Source organism: Elgaria multicarinata, chromosome 3, assembly GCF_023053635.1.
Source record: "Elgaria multicarinata webbii isolate HBS135686 ecotype San Diego chromosome 3, rElgMul1.1.pri, whole genome shotgun sequence".
Taxonomy (NCBI): domain Eukaryota; kingdom Metazoa; phylum Chordata; class Lepidosauria; order Squamata; family Anguidae; genus Elgaria; species Elgaria multicarinata.
Genome location: NC_086173.1, coordinates 157,713,862 through 157,734,072, shown reverse-complemented (window position 1 = coordinate 157,734,072; position 20,211 = coordinate 157,713,862). Strand labels below are relative to the sequence as shown.

The 20,211-nt window shown below is 46.0% G+C and overlaps 1 protein-coding gene across 2 annotated transcripts; it reads left to right on the top strand.

Annotated features, from left to right (window-relative positions):
* Positions 1-525: 525 nt before the first annotated feature.
* On the top strand, positions 526-19,447 carry LOC134396154 (zinc finger protein ZFP2-like). Of its 2 annotated transcripts, XM_063122546.1 has the most exons (7): positions 526-613; positions 3,986-4,247; positions 7,217-7,702; positions 12,663-12,783; positions 14,146-14,249; positions 15,422-15,542; positions 17,128-19,447. In XM_063122546.1, the coding sequence occupies exons 3-7, from the start codon at positions 7,244-7,246 to the stop codon at positions 18,513-18,515; spliced, it is 2,193 nt and encodes a 730-aa protein (XP_062978616.1). In that variant the 5' UTR covers positions 526-613; positions 3,986-4,247; positions 7,217-7,243; the 3' UTR covers positions 18,516-19,447. The 2 variants fall into 2 exon arrangements, with proteins under 2 accessions (XP_062978616.1, XP_062978615.1); XM_063122545.1 differs by lacking the exon at positions 526-613 and having other exon boundaries at positions 3,946-4,247.
* The last annotated feature ends 764 nt before the right edge of the window (positions 19,448-20,211 follow it).

Below are 20,211 nucleotides of genomic sequence, written 5' to 3'. Positions count from 1 at the left end.
GTTTTTAATCTGTATTTTATGCTTGCTGTTCTTCCCCGCCTCCATCCAATCGGAGAGGGGGTAGGTAAGAAATAAATTGTTGTTGTTGTTGTTATTATTATTATTCCCAAATGGAGGAGGAAGTGATTTCTCCCCGTCCCCAAACAGGCCTCTCTAGGAAGTCAGGCTGCAGCTTCTTTAACTCATAGAGAGCCGTTCAGTTCCCCCCCCCCAAATCTCTCTCTCTCTCTCTCTCTCTCTCTCTCTCTCGATCAGGCAAGAGGAAATATCACGGGCACTAAAAGGCTTTGCGTATCGTGGAGACGGTCAGGAGAGAGAGAGAGAGAGAGAGATCCGGCTTACCCCACCCCACCGCTGCTGACATCAATTCAGGGGCGCCCCCTCTCCCGCCCCCTTCCTTCTTGCTTTTCGCAGGGCGGGGATTGGGGCCGTGGGGCGGGGTGTCCCATTTCTGCTTCCCGGGGAGGGTTCATCCTCTCAGGGTGAAAAGGCGAAGAGTCCGGATGCGGAGGGAGGCAGTGGAAACACGCACCGGATTCGCTCGCTTCCTGCCTCCCTGCGTGGGCTTGCAGCAGCAGCATCCCCCTCCCACCTCCTCTTCCAGGGGTATCTGGTGAGTGCATTGGGGGGGGGTGTGGGGGCAGCCCCAGGCATGGGAGTGAGTGGCCGGATCGGTACAGGGAGCGGAGTACCCAGTGGGGGAGAAGCCTGGACTGAAGAGAGGCGAGAGGAAAAGCTGCCCGCTCCAAGCACCGGACCCGAGTCGGGAGAAAACGGCCTTCCTCCAGATAGGCCCTGGAGGGCGCCAGGTCGGGCAACTTGCAATCCTCCAGATGTTTTGGGCCTACAACTCCCATCGTCGCTCGCTAATCTGCTTAGGGCCGACGGGCGTTGTAGGCCCAAAGATTTGGAGGGCCACCACTGGCCCACCCACCCCCTGAGGCAGGGGAAGCTGGATGCTGGCTACGAGTGGTGGGAGTTGCCGTTAGGCGCGCCTGGAAGGCATCTGGTTGCCGGGTGAGGATGATGGGAATTGTAGGCTAACACATCTGGAGGGTGTTAGGCTGGGGGAGGCTGGTATTAAGAGTTGGGTTAAACCAACCATGTATTTCCAAGACCAGAAACCCAAGTCACAAAAGGGAAAAGGTGTAACTTAAATGGATGTTTTAATCATGTATACTACGTTTTAAATTCAGTTTTATGTATTTTATACTTATTGTTGATCCCCGCCTCGATCCAGACGGAGAGGTGGGCAAGAAATAAATTTATTACATTATTGAATGTTATTAAATACATGTAGAGCACATTGGCCTGCAAGGCTGCCCTAAAAATGGGAGATTCAGGACAAATAAAAGGAAGGATTTCTTCACACAGCGCAGAGTTAAATTATGGAACTCACTACCACAAGATGGCCACCAATTTGGATGGCTTTAAAACGAGATTGGATATATCCCTAGTGGAGAAGGCTATCAATGGCTACTAGCCCTGATGGCTATGTGCTACCTCCTGTATCTGAGGCAGTAAGCCTGTGCGCACCAGTTGCTGGGGAACATGGGTGGGAGGGTGCTGTTGCACCGTGTTGTGCTGTGTTGGTCCCTGGTCAATGGCTGGTTGGCCACTGTGTGAACTGAGTGCTGGCCTAGATCGACCCTTGGTCTGATCCAGCAGGGCTCTTCTGATGTTCTTATGCATTTGCCCATAAGGCTACCATACAGTGCAACTCAATCGCCCATGAGACCCCCAACCACAACAGGGAATCTAAATACCGAATAACGATGATTCCCTGCAACCCAACACGAGACCTTCAGCAATGAGGGACAGCCAATCCTTCGATTGTCAGGTAGGGATGAGCCCCAAATCTTTTCTGGTCACTTATTTATTTACTTATGACATAACTATGCCGCCCGATAGCTGAAGCTCACTGGGAAGTTCACAGAAATTAACTGCCCCTCTCAATTAGCTGCAGTTGTTTTCATTTCAGGAAAAGTCTTCGATGGCAGGGCTGCCCTGGACTCTGCAGGGCTGCCCTGGACTCTGCAGGACCAGGGGGTCCTCCTTGAAAACCTGACGTTATTTCAACACAACGGCAGCTGATTGTGTCAGGCGGCTCTTGCTTAATTTCTGCCTTGCTGGTTGTTCCTGTTTTACTGTTTCCAGCAAAGCCTGTTGGATGAGTGCAGGCAGTTGGAGGCTGGTGGCTCGGACTTCAGTGGGGCTGCAAATTCATCTTGGGTTTTAGTCATAACCAGCCAGAACTCTCAAGGAGCTCTCAAAGGTGCAAAATCTATTTGGGGGATGGGGTTCATTACCTTGGATAGCTCCTTTAGAGTTCTAGCTGGTTCTAACTGAAACCCAGAATGGATTCACAGCGGCACCAGCCTCCACTGGATGCCAGCTGCCCCCTGGGCTGTCCTACAATGCTGAGGCCACCGAGTACGTCCAGCAGAATGAGGTAGGAATCGTAATCAATGGGTTAGATCCAGGTTTAAGGTGGATCACCTGCACTGGCAGTAGTGGACGTCTTTCTGCTCCAGACCGTTGGAAAAAACCCCACACAGCCCACCTGGGGACCTTGGTGAATGCGATGAGCTGCGAGGTGGGGGCAGATGGATCCCCCCAAATCAAGGAGGAACAGAACCATACCTCTAGCAAATCTAACCCAATGAGTTTCACAAAAGCTCAACAACATGTCCTGGGAGTCAGAACATAAGAAGAGCCCTGCTGAATCACACCAAGGGTCCATCTAATCCAGCACTCTGTTCACACAGTGGCCAACCAGCCATCAGCCAGGGACCAACGAAGCAGGACATGGTGCAACAGCACCCTCCCACCCATGTTCCCCAGCAACTGGTGCACACAGACTTACTTCCTCAAATACTGAAGGTAGCACACAACCACCAGGACTAGTAGCCGTTGATAGCTTTCTCCTCCAGGAATTTATCCAACCCCCTTTTAAAGCCCTCCAAATTGGTGGCCATCACTACATCTTGTGGTAGTGAGTTCCACAATTTAACTCTGTGCTGTGTGAAGAAGTACTTCCTTTTATTTGTTCTGGATCTCCCACCAATCAGCTTTATGGGATGACGGGTTCTAGTATTTTGAGAGAGGGAGAAAAATGTCTCCCTGTCCACATTCTCCGCACTATGCATAATTTTGTACATGTCTATCATGTCTCCCCTTAGTCTCCTTTTTCCAAGCTAAACAATCCCAGTTGTTGTAAGGGAGATGCTATGACCAGGATGGATAAAAATCAATGATTTTTTAAAAAAAATATCAAAAAAATCAGATTTTTAAAAATTAAATCGGATTTTTTTTGTTTATATTGGATTTTTTTAAATAAAATGCTTTTTGAGGAAAATTCTATCTAAAGATAGTTTTATATTTAAGATACATTATAGTCCAAAGGTTATGCATCTTGAAATAAGGATTAGTTTTTAATTATGTAGCATGAGGCTGTTTAATTTTTTTGTTAAATGAATTCCATTAATCCATTCACAATGTCGTGCTCTTCCAGAGGTTTCTATAAGATTATTTTTCTCCTTCCAATAAAGTACAGCAGAAAAGTTGATTAACCTATTATCAATGAATGATAATCAATGAATATAATCAATGAATGATTAACCTATTAAACTGGAGATAGTTCACCTCGCAATTTCATAATTATCTATTTATTATGTGTTTCTAATAGTACAACCAAATCAGTATTTTTTTATATATATAACTGTAAAACTAATCTGAAAAGTTGCTATTCTAAAAATGAAACCTTCATCTGGTTGTAAACATTAAGATTATACCAGCAAGAATGAGTCTTTGGTAACTCTGTGTTGTGTAAAATATAGCGAGGAAGAGTGCACTTTTTGGAGGGGGGGGGAAGTCACCCTGGCTCCAGGACCTTAATCGTTTCAGTTAAAATTGTAGCTAGATCTTTAGCCATATCTACAGCTGCTAATGTCTTGTTTTACCTCCTCATGAACTATTCCTACAGGCCCTCTCTTCGTGTTCATAGGCGTGGCCCTCTGCCAATGCCATCAGCAGTTACATCAGCAGATGGTCATCTTGATACAAGCCCTGATCCATTGACAAAGGCTTGTTGCCACAAAGTTTGCACAGAGGACATTTGCTAGACGGTGCTCCCTGATCAGCCAGTCTCCCATTTTCTGTGGACGCAGGAGGACTAAGCCTTCACTGTTGGGAGGCGAGGAGGAAGAGAGGTCCAGCATCCCTACCTTCCCTTCCAGGGCTGTCTGGTGAGTGCAAAGTAAACGGGGGGGGGGGGGGGCAGGGGAACCCCAAGGATGGGAGTGAATGGGAGAGTTGGTAAGGATTCCCAGTGCAGGGACCACAATACCTGACGGAACGCCTCTCCTGACATGAACCTACCCGTACACTGCGCTCAACATCTGAGGTCCTCCTCCGAGTGCCTACTCCGAGGGAAGCTCGGAGGATGGCATCAAGGGAGAGGGCCTTTTCAGTGGTGGCTCCCCAATTTTGCAATGATTTCCCCGATGAGGCTCACCTGGCGCCAACATTGTTATCTTTTCGGCGCCAGGTCAAGACTTTTCTCTTCTCCCAGGCATTTAACAGCATTTAACAACGTATGCTAAGTTTGTTTGTTTTTAATGGACCCCAGAACTGTTGTTGTTTAAAATGGATACCATTTTATACTGTTGTTTTAATATTTTTTTGATGGTTTTAAATTTTGTATACTTTTTAATGTTCACTGTTTTTCACTTTTGTAAACCGCCCAGAGAGCTTCAGCTATGGGGCGGTATATAAATTTAATAAATAAATAAATAAATATAAATTGGGGATAAAGGGGACGCAGTTGGTGCTGGGAGTGGGAGGAAAACCCCAGAGATTCCACCCCATCCCAAGGGAAGAAGATGTAAGAACATAAGAAGCATCCTGACGCTGCATCAGACCCAGGTCCACCTAGTCCAGCATTCTGTTCACACGGTGGCCAACCTGCTGCCCACAAGGAACCCACAAGCAGGACATTTATTTTATTTATTTATTACATTTCTATACCGCCCCAAAGCCGAAGCTCTCTGGGCGGTTTACAAAAGTGAAAAACCGTGAACGTTAAAAAGCATACAAAATTTAAAACCACCAGAAGCATAAAAACAACAGTATAAAAACAATGGTATCCATTTAAAAACAACAGTTCTGGGGTCCGTTAAAAACAAACAAACTTAGCATACGTTGTTAAATGCTGTTAAATACCTGGGAGAAGAGAAAAGTCTTAATCTGGCGCCGAAAAGATAACAATGGCGCCAGGCGAGCCTCATCGGGGAGATCATTCCATAATTGAGGGGCCACCGCTGAAAAGGCCCTCTGCCTTGTTGCCATGAATGTAAGAGCCCCCTCCCACCCATGTTCCCCAGCAACTGGTGTAAATAGCATAGTGCCTCTGATACTGGAGGTAGCATATAGCCGGCAGGACTAGTAGCCCCTGATAGCCCTTCTCCATGAATGTGTCTCAGCCTCTTTTAAAGCCGTCCAAATTGATGGCCATCATTACATCTTGCCATAAGAACATAGGCCACAGCTAGACCTAAGGTTTATCCTGGGATCATCCAGGGTTCGCCCCTGCCTGAGCACTGGATCCCCTGTGTGTCACCTAGATGAACAGGTTTGACCCCTGGACGATCCAGGGATAAACCTTAGGTCTAGCTACAGCCATGGTTTAACTCTGCGCTGTGTGAAGTAGTCCTTTTTCTCTGTCCTGAATCTCCCACCAGTCAGCTTCATGGGATGACCCCGTTGGGTTCTAGTACTATGAGAAGGGAGAACCCCTGCCTACATGTTTGTTGACACTCTCAAAGAATTCCAGCAGATTAGTGAGACAGGACTTGCCTTTGCGGAAGCCATGTTGATTCTTCTTCAGCAGGACCCGCCTTTCTATATGCTTACTAATTTTGTCTTTAATAATGCTTTCAAGCAATTCACCTGGAACAGATGTCAAACTGCCTGGCCTGTAATTTCTTGGGTCCCTTTTTGAAAATTGGTGTTACATTGTCCTTCTTCCAGTCCTCTGGTACAGAGGCTGAGCTTAGGGACATGTTGCATATTTTTGTGAAGAGGTCTGCAATTTCATATTTGAGTTCTTTGAGAGCTTGAAGATGGATGCCACCTGGGCCTGGTGATCTTTCTACTAGGTATATGTAATACCTGCATAGAGGAGGTCCTTTGTTTTGCATTTTAACAATTTTATTATTTTCTCCAGAAAGCAAAGCACAAAGGGAAAAAGAAAAAAAACAAACATTACATAACATCACATACTTAACTAATAAAACAGTACACTACATCTAATAAAAACACATATACAAAACATATAAGGCCATATTCCATTTGAGGCAATCTTCATGTCAGACATCGGCTGTCAATTACTACCCTTCAACCAGCCCAGTGTGATGTAAAACCCACAGATTATATATAAGATCCACACACAAATAGATCATTCTTTTGCCCCTGCCGAAGGAAGTGAGGCAGGTGGCTACTAGGAGGAGGGCTTTCTCCGCTGTGGCACCCCGGTTGTGGAATGAGCTCCCCAGAGAGGTCCGCCTGGCGCCTACACTGTACTCCTTTCGTCGCCAGCTGAAGACCTTTTTATTCTCCCAGTATTTTAACACTTAATTTTAACTTAAATTTAAATTTTACTGTTTTAACTCTGTATTTTAATTTTATATCAATTTTGCTGTGTGGTTTTTATTCTGGTTGTGCTTTTTATATTGTATTGTGTATTTGTGCTTTTAACCTGTTGATTGTCTTAGTATGATTTTAATTTTTGTGAAGCGCCCAGAGAGCTTTGGCTATTGGGCGGTATAGAAATGTAATAAATAAATAAACTCTTGTATATACTCTATCTGAGGTTTCCAGTCCAATACAAATGAGGTTGTTGATTTTTCTCTTAGAATCATAGAATAGCAGAGTTGGAAGGGGCCTACAAGGCCATCGAGTCCAACCCCCTGCTCAATGCAGGAATCCACCCTAAAGCATCCCTGACAGATGGTTGTCCAGCTGCCTCTTACTAATGTCTTGAGTTTAGCCATCTCCGCCAACTCCAAAACCTTGAGGAGCCATTCTTCTGTTGATGGCGCTTGAGTCTTTTTCCAGTATTGCGCGTATATGGGATATGTAATACCTGCATAGAGAAGGTCCTTTGTAAGGCGTGGTGTCCCCTCCTCTCTCACATGCATTCTCTCCCTTGCCTCAGGGACAACACTCACAGCCGAGCAAGGAGATGCTTGGAGTTCTGTTGGAGGCCGAGCTGGAGCTGGTTTCAAAGATGGAAGCGCAAGATGCAGCTGAGACCCAGGCAAGAAAAGGCCCCCGGATCATCCAGGATGGTAGCCGGAGGGGCTTCCGGGAAAGAACTATGCAGAAGATCCTGGATGAGGACAATACTAACTCAGATATGCAGCGCCAGCACTTCAGGGGGTTCTGCTACCCAGAGGCCAAGGGCCCCCGAGAGGTTTGCAGCCGACTCCATGACATTTGCTATCAGTGGCTGCAGCCAGAAATACACACAAAGACACAGGTGCTGGACCTGGTGATCCTGGAGCAGTTCCTGACCATCCTGCCAGTGGAGATGGCAAGCTGGGTGAGGGAATGCGGGGCGGAGACCAGTTCCCAGGCGGTGGCCCTGGCAGAAGGCTTCCTCCTGAGCCAGGCAGAGGACATGAAACAGGAAGAGACACGGGTAAGAGCGCTTTGTCCTGATCATAGAATCATAGAATAGCAGAGTTGGAAGGGGCCTACAAGGCCATCGAGTCCAACCCCCTGCTCAATGCAGGAATCCACCCTGGAGGGGGCACGTAATTTTAACAAGGCGTTTGTGAACATCCCCACCAGCCGCTCATCTTTCCCTGGATGTCATCCAAAGAAGGGATGCCCCAACTATGCGACTCCTCCCCTCGCACCGTGGTTCTGGATGTGTGGAGCAGGCCCTCCCAGCTCAGTGAAAATGTCCACCCAGTGTGCGGCCGCTGTAAAGAAGGCAAACTCCACGTTAGGCATTATAGGAAAAGGAATTGAGAATAAAACGGCCAGTATCGTACTGCTCTTATACAAATCAATGGTGCGACCACACTTAGAATACGGTGTACAGTTCTGGTCACCACACCTGAAAAAGGACATTATGGAGCTGGGAAAAGTGCAGAAAAGGGCAACTAAAATGATGAAGGGGCTGGAGCATCTCCCCTATGAGGGAACTCAACTGGGCTTGTTTAGCTTGGAAAAAAGGAGGCTGAGGGGAGACATGATAAAGGTGTACAAAATTATGCATGGTGTGGAGAAAGTGGATGTTATTATTATTATTATCATCATCATCATCATTTACATACCACCCTATAGTTTCTCCCTCTCTCAAAATACTAGAACCCCAAGGGGTCATCCCATGAAGCTGATGGGTGGGAGATCCAAGACAGATAAAAGGAAGGACTTCTTCACACAGCGCATGGTTAAATTATGGAACTCACTACCACAAGATGTAATGATGGCCACCAATCTGGATGGTTTTAAAAGGGGGTTGGATAAATTCCTGGAGGAGAAGGCAATCAAGGGCTACTAGCCCTGATAGTTGTGTGCTGTCTCCAGTATTCAAGGCAGTAAGCCTGTGTGCACCAGTTGCTGGGGAACATGGGTGGGAGGGTGCTGTTGCACCATGGTCCCTGGTCGACAGCTGGTGGGCCACTGTGTGAACAGAGTGCTGGACTAGACGGACCCTTGGTCTGATCCATCAGGGCACTTCTGATGTTCTTATGGTTATCAGTACTGTTGAACACTAGAGGCTGTTTCATATATTTGGAAGGATTCATTGGGTCACTCCTTATGTTCTTATGACAGTTGAAGGGGGCTGTGGGCTTCCAGGAAAGAAAGGGACCCTCTCTAACCAGTGGCACTGTCCTCTTAGCACAGGGATGCTCAACCCTCTTGGCCCTGAAGGCTGCGTCGGCAGGGGCAGGAGCGCCACACGGATATAATGTTTCAGGTTTCTATAACTAGGATGAGGAGGGGCAAATTACAATCACGCCAGAGACAAATTTATATTTATTTATTTATTACATTTATATACCGCCCTATAGCCGAAGCTCTCTGGGCTGTTTACAACAGTTAAAAATATATATTTTAACAAAATTTCTTTAAAAGGTTTGGGGAATAATAACATGAAGGAAACAATTAACCCAAATATGAATCAAATATATTCAACTCCCTTTTCAACCCACAGTCTTCTGTGAAGAGCAGTGTTGGTTTTGCTGGACCAACAAGAGTTGTTTATCCCCGTTCCTTAGCCCCCCTATTTGCTTGTCTCGGTGGCCCCGTTCAGAAGACCCCTTAAACCATGGCTTTAACCACAGTGGTTAAGCCAGAAAGCCGGGCTGTGTTCAGAAGTCACCTTAAACCACGGCTTTAACCACAGTGGTTAAGCCAGAAAGCCGGGCTGTATTCAGAAGACACCTTAAACCATGGCTTTAAGCCAGAAAGCCGGGCTGTGTTCAGCACACACCTTAAACCATGGCTTTAAGCCAGAAAGCCGGGCTGTGTTCAGAACACACCTTAAACCATGGCTTTAACCACGGTGGTTAAGCCAGAAAGTCAGGCTGTTTTCAGAAGACACCTTAAAGCACAGCTTTAACCACGGTGGTTAAGCCAGAAAGCCAGGCTGTGTTCAGAAGACACCTTAAACCACGGCTTTAACCACGGTGGTTAAGCCAGAAAGCCAGGCTGTGTTCAGAAGACACCTTAAACCATGGCTTTAACCACGGTGGTTAAACCAGAAAGCCAGGCTGTGTTCAGAAGACACCTTAAACCATGGCTTTAAGCCAGAAAGCCGGGCTGTGTTCAGAATACACCTTAAACCACGGCTTTAACCACGGTGGTTAAGCCAGAAAGCCGGGCTGTGTTCAGAAGTCACCTTAAACCACGGCTTTAACCACAGTGGTTAAGCCAGAAAGCCAGGCTGTATTCAGAAGACACCTTAAACCACAGCTTTAACCACAGTGGTTAAGCCAGAAAGCCGGGCTGTATTCAGAAGACACCTTAAACCATGGCTTTAAGCCAGAAAGCCGGGCTGTGTTCAGCACACACCTTAAACCATGGCTTTAAGCCAGAAAGCCGGGCTGTGTTCAGCACACACCTTAAACCATGGCTTTAACCACGGTGGTTAAGCCAGAAAGCCGGGCTGTGTTCAGAAGACACCTTAAACCACGGCTTTAACCACGGTGGTTAAGCCAGAAAGTCAGGCTGTGTTCAGAAGACACCTTAAACCACGGCTTTAACCACGGTGGTTAAGCCAGAAAGCCAGGCTGTGTTCAGAAGACACCTTAAACCATGGCTTTAACCACGGTGGTTAAACCAGAAAGCCAGGCTGTGTTCAGAAGACACCTTAAACCATGGCTTTAAGCCAGAAAGCCGGGCTGTGTTCAGAATACACCTTAAACCACGGCTTTAACCACGGTGGTTAAGCCAGAAAGCCGGGCTGTGTTCAGAAGTCACCTTAAACAATGGCTTTAACCACAGTGGTTAAGCCAGAAAGCCGGGCTGTATTCAGAAGACACCTTAAATCATGGCTTTAAGCCAAAAAGCCGGGCTGTGTTCAGAACACACCTTAAACCATGGCTTTAACCACGGTGGTCAAGCCAGAAAGCCGGGCTATGTTCAGAACACACCTTAAACCATGGCTTTAACCACGGTGGTTAAACCAGAAAGCCTTATTCACCATGGTTAAAGCCATGGTTTAAGGTGTCTTCTGAATGGGATCAGTGTAGGGTGACCATATGAAAAGGAGGACAGGGCTCGTGTATCTTTAAACTTGTATAGAAAAGGGAATTTCAGCTGGTGTCATTTGTATATATGGAGAACCTGGTGAAATTCTGTCTTCATCATAAGAGTTAAAGCTGCAGGAGCCCTGCCCTCTTGACCAGATACAAAAGAGAGGAGGGCACCTGCACCTTTAACTATTGCGATGAAAAGGGAATTTCAACAGATGCTGCCTGCATACAAATGACACCTGCTGAAAATCCTTTTTCTATGCAACTGTTAAAGCTACAAGAGCCCTGTCGTCCTTTTCATAGGGTCACCCTAGATCAGTGACACCAGTTGGTGGGGTGAGGAATTTTGCAGTGGCGTGGTGGGCTGCCCAGTAGACATTTGGGTGCCACATGCAGCCCACGGGCTGTGCACCTGACTTAGTTAGAGAAGGAGTAGCATGTGCAAAAGCTCCTGTGCTCCTGAGGGAAACTTCTAAGTGACGGGAGGAATCTGGGGCCTCTTTCCTATCCTCATGGCTGATTTTAGGAAGGCGTTTGAAATTCTAGCCCTCTTCTAAAGCCAGGGTTGAATGATGCTCATCGCCAAAGACATGGCTGTGAGTGTGTGGGAAGGCAGAATAGGGTTAGCTAAGCTGACCCTATGAAAAGGAGGACAGGCCTCCTGTATTGCATAGAAAAGGGAATTTCAGCAGGTGTCGTTTGTATGCATGCAGCACCTGGTGAAATTCCCTTTCATCACAACAGTTAAAGCTGCAGGAGCTATACTGGAGTGACCACATACAAAAGAGGGCAGGGCACCTGCATCTTTCCCTGGTGTGACGAAGAGGAAATTTTGCTACGTTCTCCATATATACAAATGACACCTGCTGAAATTCCCTTTTCAGTACAGGAGCCCTGTCCTTCTTTTAATATGGTCACCCTAGTTAGAAGGAAACCTGAAGGCAGATATCTGAAGGAACGCCTCCTCCTGTATGTACCTGACCAGCCCCTAAGGTCATCCTCTGGGGCCCTTCTCCATGAGCCCCTGCCAAAGGAAGTGAGGCAGGTGGCTACCAGGAGCAGGGCCTTCTCTGCTGTGGCACCCCGACTGTGGAATGAGCTCCCTAAGGAGGTTTGCCTGGCACTTACACGATACTCTTTTGGGCACCAGGTGAAGACCTTTTTATTCTCTCAGCATTTTAACAGTTTATCAAATTAATTTTAACTTTGCTGTTTTAAATTTGTATTTTAAATCTGTATTAATCTCAACATTGCTGCTCGGTTTTATCCTGGTGGTGTTTTTATATTTCATTTTATGCTATGCTTTTATACTGTTTGTTTTATATTTTTAATGGTTTTCATGGTTTTAATTTTTGTGAACCGCCCAGAGAGCTTTGGCTATAAATAAATGCAATAAATAAATAAATAAATTTATTTAAATAAATAAATAAATAAATACATTGATGGTGCTATATAAATAAATAATAATAAATAAATAAATAGATTGAGAAACGCTACTACTACTACTACTAATAATAATAATAATATATTTCTTACCCGCCTCTCCACTTGGATCGAGGTGGGGAACAACAGCGAAATAAAACACATAAAAACTAATTAAAAACATAGTATAAATGATTAAAACATCCTTAAAGCATTCTAAAATTCCACTGGATAGGCCAGCTGGAATAGATCAGTCTTTATTGCTTTTTTAAATGCCAAAAGACTGTCAAGATGAATCTCCTCCAGCAGGCCATTCCACAGTCTGGGAGCAGCAGAAGAGAAAGTCCTCTGGGTAATACCTGTCAGCCTCGTTTTAGCTGACTGAAGTAGATTCTTCCCGGAGGAGCTGCCTAGTTTCCTTTTGTAACCTCTCTTTGCCTCCGCTTCTCACCCCTATTCCGTGCGCAGGAGATATCAGCCAAAGAAGCCGCGGACTTCCCTGAAGCGGAGAACACTCTGACCGACCCGACACAGAGGCTGCTGTTCAGGTGGATCGTGCAAGAGGGTGACCAAGGTGCCGCCTCTTCAGGTAGGAATTAACAGGCACATTTCGACCCGGTCTCCCTCTCCCAAATATGCCTCAAATCCATGGGCATCTTTTATGTTCTCCTGACACTTCTCTCTAGCTCAGGGTTTAGGATGACCCTATGGAAAGGAGGACAGAACTGCTGTATCTTTAACAGTGGTATAGAAAAGGGGATTTCTGCAGGTGTCCTTTGTAGGCACGCAGCACCAGGTGACATTCTCTCTTCATCAGAACAGTGAAAGCTGCAGGAGCCCTGCCCTCTTTTGTATCTGGTCACTCTAGGCAGGGCTCCTGGAACTTTAACTAGATGTTCCCTTGGTGTGATCCAGCATGGTTCTTTTCATGCAAGTAAGTAAATAAGTGCCACAATAAGTTAGGGTGACCCTACGGAGAGGAGGACAGGGCTCCTGAATCTTTAGCAATTGTATTGAAAAGGGAATTTCAGCAGGTGTCCTTTGTAGGCATGCAGCACCTGGTGAAATCCCCTCTTCATCACGAAAATTAAAGCTGCAGGAGCCCTGAGTGACCAGATGCAACACCTTTGTTTATAATATCCTAAATTGTTGAATAATAAACAAGTAACTCTTATTGGCTCTATCAATATATGTTCTCTCATACCTAGTATTCCAGAGCACTCCCTCAATCACTTCACCACAGACTTCCCCCACACCCCAGTTCTCTCTCGGTTCTTAGCCCTAAAATCTTATCTCTATCTTCTCTGACTCGCACCGCACAGAGTTTATATAGCACACACACTTCACCTCTCTTCACTCACTCCACCAGCTATCATACATATGCAGAACCACCATTCTTCCTGTCTAGGGGGACCCTATGAAAAGGAGGACCGGGCTCCTGTATCTTTAACAGTTGTACAGAAAAAAGAATTTCAGCAGGTGTCATTTGTATGCATGCAGCACCTGGTGAAATTCCCTCTTCATCACAACAGTTAAGATGAAGAAGCCCTGCCCTCTTCTGGATCTGGTCACACTAGGCAGGGCTCTTGCAGCTTTAACTGTTGTGATGAAGAGGGAATTTCATCAGGTGCTGCATGCATACCAATGACACCTGCTGAAATTCCCTTTTCTGTACAACTGTTAAAGATGCAGGAGCCCTGTCCTCCTTTCCATATGGTCACCCTATTCCTGTCACTCATAACTACCCTCTCATCACAGAAATACTCACTATGAAATGCATACCTATAACAGGAACACCTCACCGTAACCGCAAGTTCATTATATATAGACATGTGATGTCCAGATGCCCAAAAGCAATATGGAGAAAGACTTAATTTCACTCAAGGAACTAAAATGCAAAAATGCTTAGGAAGTGTAAAGTATCTTCCCGCCTTCCCTGTCTTCCCCACAGGAAATGGAACAACACTCGGAGATAGTGACATGAAACTCTTGGTTCCTTCGAGTTTGCCTTCTCTTTGCGGTGCAGTAGAAGAAACGTCTGTGCAGCCGGAAGAGGTATGGGAGGCGTCACTGGGAAACAGGGAGGGGACAACCTGGGTGCCTTGATCCCTCACTAGGGTGACCGTATGGAAAGGAGGACAGGGCTCCTGTATCTTCAACAGTTGCATAGAAAAGGGAATTTCAGCAGGTGTCATTTGTATATATGGAGAACCTGGTGAAATGCCCTCTTCATCACAGCAGTTCAAGCTGCAGGAGCTATACTAGAGTGAAGAGACACAAAAGAGGGCAGGGCTCCTGCAGCTTTTACTGTTGTGATGCAGGGGGAATTTCACCAGGTGCTACAGGCATACAAAGGACACTTGCTGAAGTTCCCTTTTCTCTACAACTCTTAAAGATACAGGAGCCCTGTCCTCTTTTCCATATGGTCACTGTGGTGGGACCCGAAAGGGCGGGTCCCCGTGGTTCGCTGAGTGGTGGTCACAGACTCTCAAGACACAATTTCTCTCTCTTTAGAAGGTTTATTACGAGCAGCGCTGCAAGGTGACAGTCTCAGAAGACCTGAGGAACTGCCCAATAATTTCAGGAAAGGCTAACATATTTATAGGGTCAGTTCCCCTCAGATACAATGGCAGAACCTTCCCACCAATCATAATACAGTTCTGCAATACAACAACCAATGAGAAGCAAGGCATTTAGGCATGTACAGAGTGTAAGTACTTCTCTGACTAGAAAAACAATACATAAATGGGTATTGCAATAGTTACAGCAACCAAATCTCCATCTGTTTCCTTTTGCGGTTAGCTTGCCTTGAAAACATCGTACTCCACCCTCTAGCTGCCTGTGTTGACACTGTCTTGTGACATGATTTCAACATCAGCTGTGAGTTGTGAAAGTAGTTGCAGTCTTAAAAATACATTTTGGTTACGCAGGAAGCCATGAATCTTATGATTTATAGAGCTAAGGATTTATAGAGCCATTTTCCTATACCTGTGGGCATAGGTAAAAGAACCACCCAGCTTGATTTCCTCGACAGTCATCCTACCTTGTGCATCTCCCTGGGCCTGAAAGAGACGGGCTCTTTCCCTTTCCTTCTGTGAAAGCTGCTTTGAATATCACTGATGCATCTGTGGGTGCTGCAGAACCTCCATTTACCTCACCATCACTGTCTTTTTGGGTGGTTGCATTATATGCGAGGAGAAAACATTTTATTTTTCTTTCATCATCAGCTGACCTTCGAGGAGGTGTTTGTGCATTTCACGGAGGAGGAGTGGGCTCTGCTGGATCCGGGCCAGAGGGCTTTGCACAGGGACGTCATGGAGGAGAACTGCAGGAATCTGGCCTCTCTGGGTAAGGCCCGGCTTTTGCCTTAAGAACGGAAGAAGAGCCCTGCTCAATCACAGAATGAGGGCTTCTCTTGTCTGCAGCCTCAGGCCAAATTTCATGGGGCCCTTAATCCAATTTCAAAAGCCTTCGGGCTATGATTTGTGGAGGCTTCTGGCAAGAGCTGTCTGCCCATACCCTGTCAGCCCACTGGGTGGGACAGGAAAAGGAGAGAGAGAGAGAGAGTCCAACATCCCATTTTCCACAGTGGCTGACAAGATGCCTGTGGGAATCCCAAAAGCAGGACATTGGGACAATACCCCTCTCCCACTGTTATTCCTCAGCAACTGACAAACTCCCTCTGGTATTGGAGGTAATATATAGCCACCAAAGTAAGGGGGAATATTTATTAAAGATTGTACTATCACAATGCTGAATAGAATCAAAGTATCATAGAGCTGGAAGGGGCCTCTAAGGCCATCAAGTCCAACCCTCTGCTCAGTGCAGGAATCCACCCTAAAGCATACCTGACAGATGGTTGCCCAGCTGCCTCTTGAAGGCCTCTAGTGTGGGAGAGCCCACAACCTCCCTAGGTCATTGGTTCCATTGTCGTGCCGCTCTAACAGTCAGGAAGTTTTTCCTGATGTCCAGCCGGAATCTGGCTTCCTGTCACTTGAGCCCATTATTCCGTGTCCTGCACTCTGGGATGATTGAGAAGAGATCCTGGCCCTCCTCTGTGTGACAACCTTTTAGGTATTTGAAGAGTGCTCTCATGTCTCCCCTCCATCTTCTCTTCTCCAGGCTAAACATGCCCAGTTCTTTCAGTCTCTCTTCATAGGGCTTTGTTTTCAGACCCCTGATCATCCTCAAATATTATCTACTTTGACTGGGAGTGGCCCTTCAAAGTGGCCCTCTGCTATTTGAGTATGTTCTTTGATGGTTTCGGAGATCAAAGCTGTCATTTTTAGCATGCAAAATATCTAAAGCTCTGCGCCCCATACTGGCTTGAAAAAAAGGAGGCTGTGGGGAGACGTGATAGAGGTGTAGAAAATTATGCACAGTGTGGAGAATGTGGATAGAGAGACATTTTTCCTTCCTCTTTCAAAATGCCAGAACCCAGGGTCATCCCATGAAGCTGATTGGTGGGAGATTCAGGACAAATAAAAGGAAGGACTTCTTCACACAGCGGAGAGTTAAATTATGGAACTCACTACCACAAGATGTAGTGACAACCACCCATTTGGATGGCTTTAAAAGGGGGTTGGATAAATTCCTGGAGGAGAAGGCTATCGATGGCTACTAGCCTTGATGGTTGTGTGCTATCTTCAGTAGCAGAGGCAGTAAGCCTATGTGAACAACAGTTGCTGGGGAACATGGGTGGGAGAGTGCTGCTGCGCTCATATCCTGCTTATGTCTCCTTGGTCGACAGCTGGTTGGCCACTGTGTGAACAGAGTGCTGGACTAGATGGACCCTCGGTTTGATCCAGCAGGGCTCTTCTTATGTCCTTATGGTTATCTATCAGTGCTGTTATATTTGGAAGGATTCATTGGGGTTGTTTCCTGATTTGAGACACTGCTTTTTCCTGATCAGATTTCCCTTTGATTCTTTCAGGTGATGCAAAGAAGAGCAAGAAAAAGGCTCAACAGCAGCGAAGAAAATCTGAAAAAACCCAGAAGATCAAATCCATTGCTCCTGAAGGAGTTGGCTTCCCTGAAATTCCAATACCAGAAGAATGTCATGAAGGAAACAAAATGATTGTTCTCAATGGGGAGAAACTGTTCAAATGCTCAGAGTGTGGAAAAAGTTTCAATCAGCAAATATCCCTTACTAAACACAAAATAAGTCACATAGTAGATAAAAGATGTTTGGAGTATGAGAAGTCATTCTATTGCAATACAGACTTTAACTTGCATCAACGATTCTACACTGATGAGCAGCCCCATAAATACACAGAGTATGGAAATACTTTCATTGATAGCCAAAACCTTCAAGAGCATCAAATATTTCAGACAGGGGAGATGCCCTATCAATTTTCAGAGTGGGAAAACTGTGTCAGGCAAAGCATAAACTTTACAATACATCAAAGTTTTCTCCCAGGTGTAAAACCCTATAAATGCTCAGAGTGTGGAAAGACCTTCAGTCATAGCAAAAGCCTTGAAGTGCACCAAAGGATTCACACAGGAGAAAAGCCCTATGAATGCTCTGAATGTGGAAAGAACTTCAGTCGCAGCACATATCTTAACACACATCAAAGAATACACACAGGGGAGAAGCCCTATGAATGCTCAGAATGCAGAAAGAGCTTCAGTCATAGCATAAGCCTTAAAAGACATCAAAGAACCCACACAGGGGAAAAGCCCTATGAATGTTCAGAATGTGGAAAGAACTTCAGTGATAGTGTGAACCTAAAAAGACATCAAAGAATCCACACAGGGGAGAAGCCCTATGGATGCTCAGAGTGCGGAAAGAGCTTCAGTCATAGCATAAGTCTTAAAAGACATCAAATAATTCACACAGGAGAGAAGCCCTATAAATGCTCAGAGTGTGGAAAGACCTTCAGTTGCAGCACATACCTCAACTCGCATCAAAGAATTCACACAGGGGAGAAGCCCTACGAATGCTTAGAGTGTGGAAAGAGCTTCATTTGCATGACATACCTCAAATCGCATCAAAGAATTCACACAGGGGAGAAGCCTTATAAATGCTTAGAGTGTGGAAAGAGCTTCACTTACAGCACATACCTCAACTCACACAAAAAGATTCACCGAGGGGAGAAGCCCTATGAATGCTCAGTGTGTGGGAAGAGCTTCAGTCGCAGTACATACCTGAACTCACATCAAAGAATTCACACGGGGGAGAAACCCTATGAATGCTGTGTGTGCGGAAAGAACTTCAGTCGTAGAACACACCTTAAAAGACATCAAAGTACTCACACAGGCAAGGAGCCATGGAAAAACTCAAAAGGGTGGAAAGAGCTGCCACCAGAGGAGACACCTTAGGTCACATCAGAGAATACACTTCTGTAAATCCTACCCGTGACTGGAATGTAGGGAGATCTTCCTTTTGGTGGATCATTGCCCTTAATTTGAAAAAAATTTGAACCCAGGACAAACCATATAAACAATGAATGGGAGTCGAGTTTGCCTTGACCAAGCACATCTTTATAACCAATTCACACGAGGGGCCAACTGTATCAATGCTCAAAACGTGGCAGAAATTTCCATCGCCATAGCAGAGTGAGCAACGAACTAAAATTGAAACTAGCCAGTTTACAAGGGGGGTCTGAGTAGTTTTAGGATTAGGCACTTACCTGGTTGTATGTGATGAATTTCCAGTGACTGTGTGAGTCCTAAACTCACAGGAGAGATGCTTATTGTGTACAGCTGCCTGTTCAAGGCATATTTTGTAAGGCAATGGGGCTCTTTAGTAGAGCCTATTCTTAGATTTGACCCGTTGCTTAAAATCCTGCATTGAGAGTATTTTTCTTTTATTTCCCCATGCTGCCAGTTTTGTACAATATTTACACAGCGTGATAATTGCCTGCTTGTAATCGCTTCTCTGGCCTTTGAGTGCCAGGTTTCCTGAAGCCACTTGTGCTCCGGGCAGTCTACTTCCTTTGACTTCAGCCTCCCAGTAGCCCAAATCAAAGGAAGCAGGAAGAGGCAGGTAAGCTGGTTGGCAACTTTTGTTTAGGTCAGGTGGGGTGTGTGGTTCAGTGGTAGAGCCCCTGCTTTTGCATGCAGAAGGTCCCTGGTTCGACCCCCAGTGCGATATGGCAAATGCTATTTGGGGCTGCATTAATAGAAGTATAGCTTCCAAATCACGGGAGGTCCTGGTTCCTCTATTCGGCCCTGGTTAGACCTCATCTAGAGTATTGCGTCCAGTTCTCGGCACCACGCTTCAAGAAGGACGCAGACAAGCTAGAGCGTGTTCAGAGGAGGGCAACCAGGATGATCAGGGGTCTGGAAACAAAGCCCTATGAAGAGAGACTGAAAGAACTGGGCCTGTTTAGCCTGGAGAAGAGAAGATTGAGGGGAGACATGAGAGCACTCTTCAAATACTTAAAAGGTTGTCACACAGAGGAGGGCCAGGATCCCTTCTCGATCCTCCCAGAGTGCAGGACACGGAATAATAGGCTCAAGTTAAAGGAAGCCAGATTCTGGCTGGTCATCAGGAAAAACTTCCTGACTGTTAGAGTAGTATGACAATGGAATCAGTGACCTAGGGAGGTCGTGGCCTCTCCCACCCTAGAGGCATTCAAGAGGCAGCTGGACAACCATCTGTCAGGGATGCTTTAAGGTGGATTCCTGCATTGAGCAGGGGGTTGGACTCGATGGCCTTAGAGGCCCCTTCCAACCCTACGATTCTATGATCTCTAGATAGGGCAGGCCTGGAATCATAGGGGAAGGAGTCAGATCCTTAGTCCAGTTATCTCAGTATTGTCAGCATGACTGGGAGCTACTTTCCAAGGATTCCGGCGAGAGCTTTTCTTGCCCTACCTGGAGATGCCGAGAATCGAACCCAAAACCTTCTGCATACAAATCACAGGTGTTCAACCATTGAGCTAAGGCTCATAGTCCTCATAAGGAAAGCCGTATGCAGTGCACATTGGATTGCATCCTCAGTCCACTGTACTAATTTAGGTTTTTGTGAACCACCCAGGGAGCTTCGGCTATTAGGCGGTATAAAAATGCA

Coding starts and splice junctions, on each gene's coding strand:
- LOC134396154 (XM_063122546.1), top strand. CDS start 7,244: ATGCTTGGAGTTCTGTTGGAGGCCGAGCTGGAGCTGGTTTCAAAGATG. Junction 7,703..12,662: donor TGAAACAGGAAGAGACACGG/GTAAGAGCGCTT, acceptor TTCCGTGCGCAG/GAGATATCAGCCAAAGAAGC. Junction 14,250..15,421: donor CGTCTGTGCAGCCGGAAGAG/GTATGGGAGGCG, acceptor TTTCATCATCAG/CTGACCTTCGAGGAGGTGTT.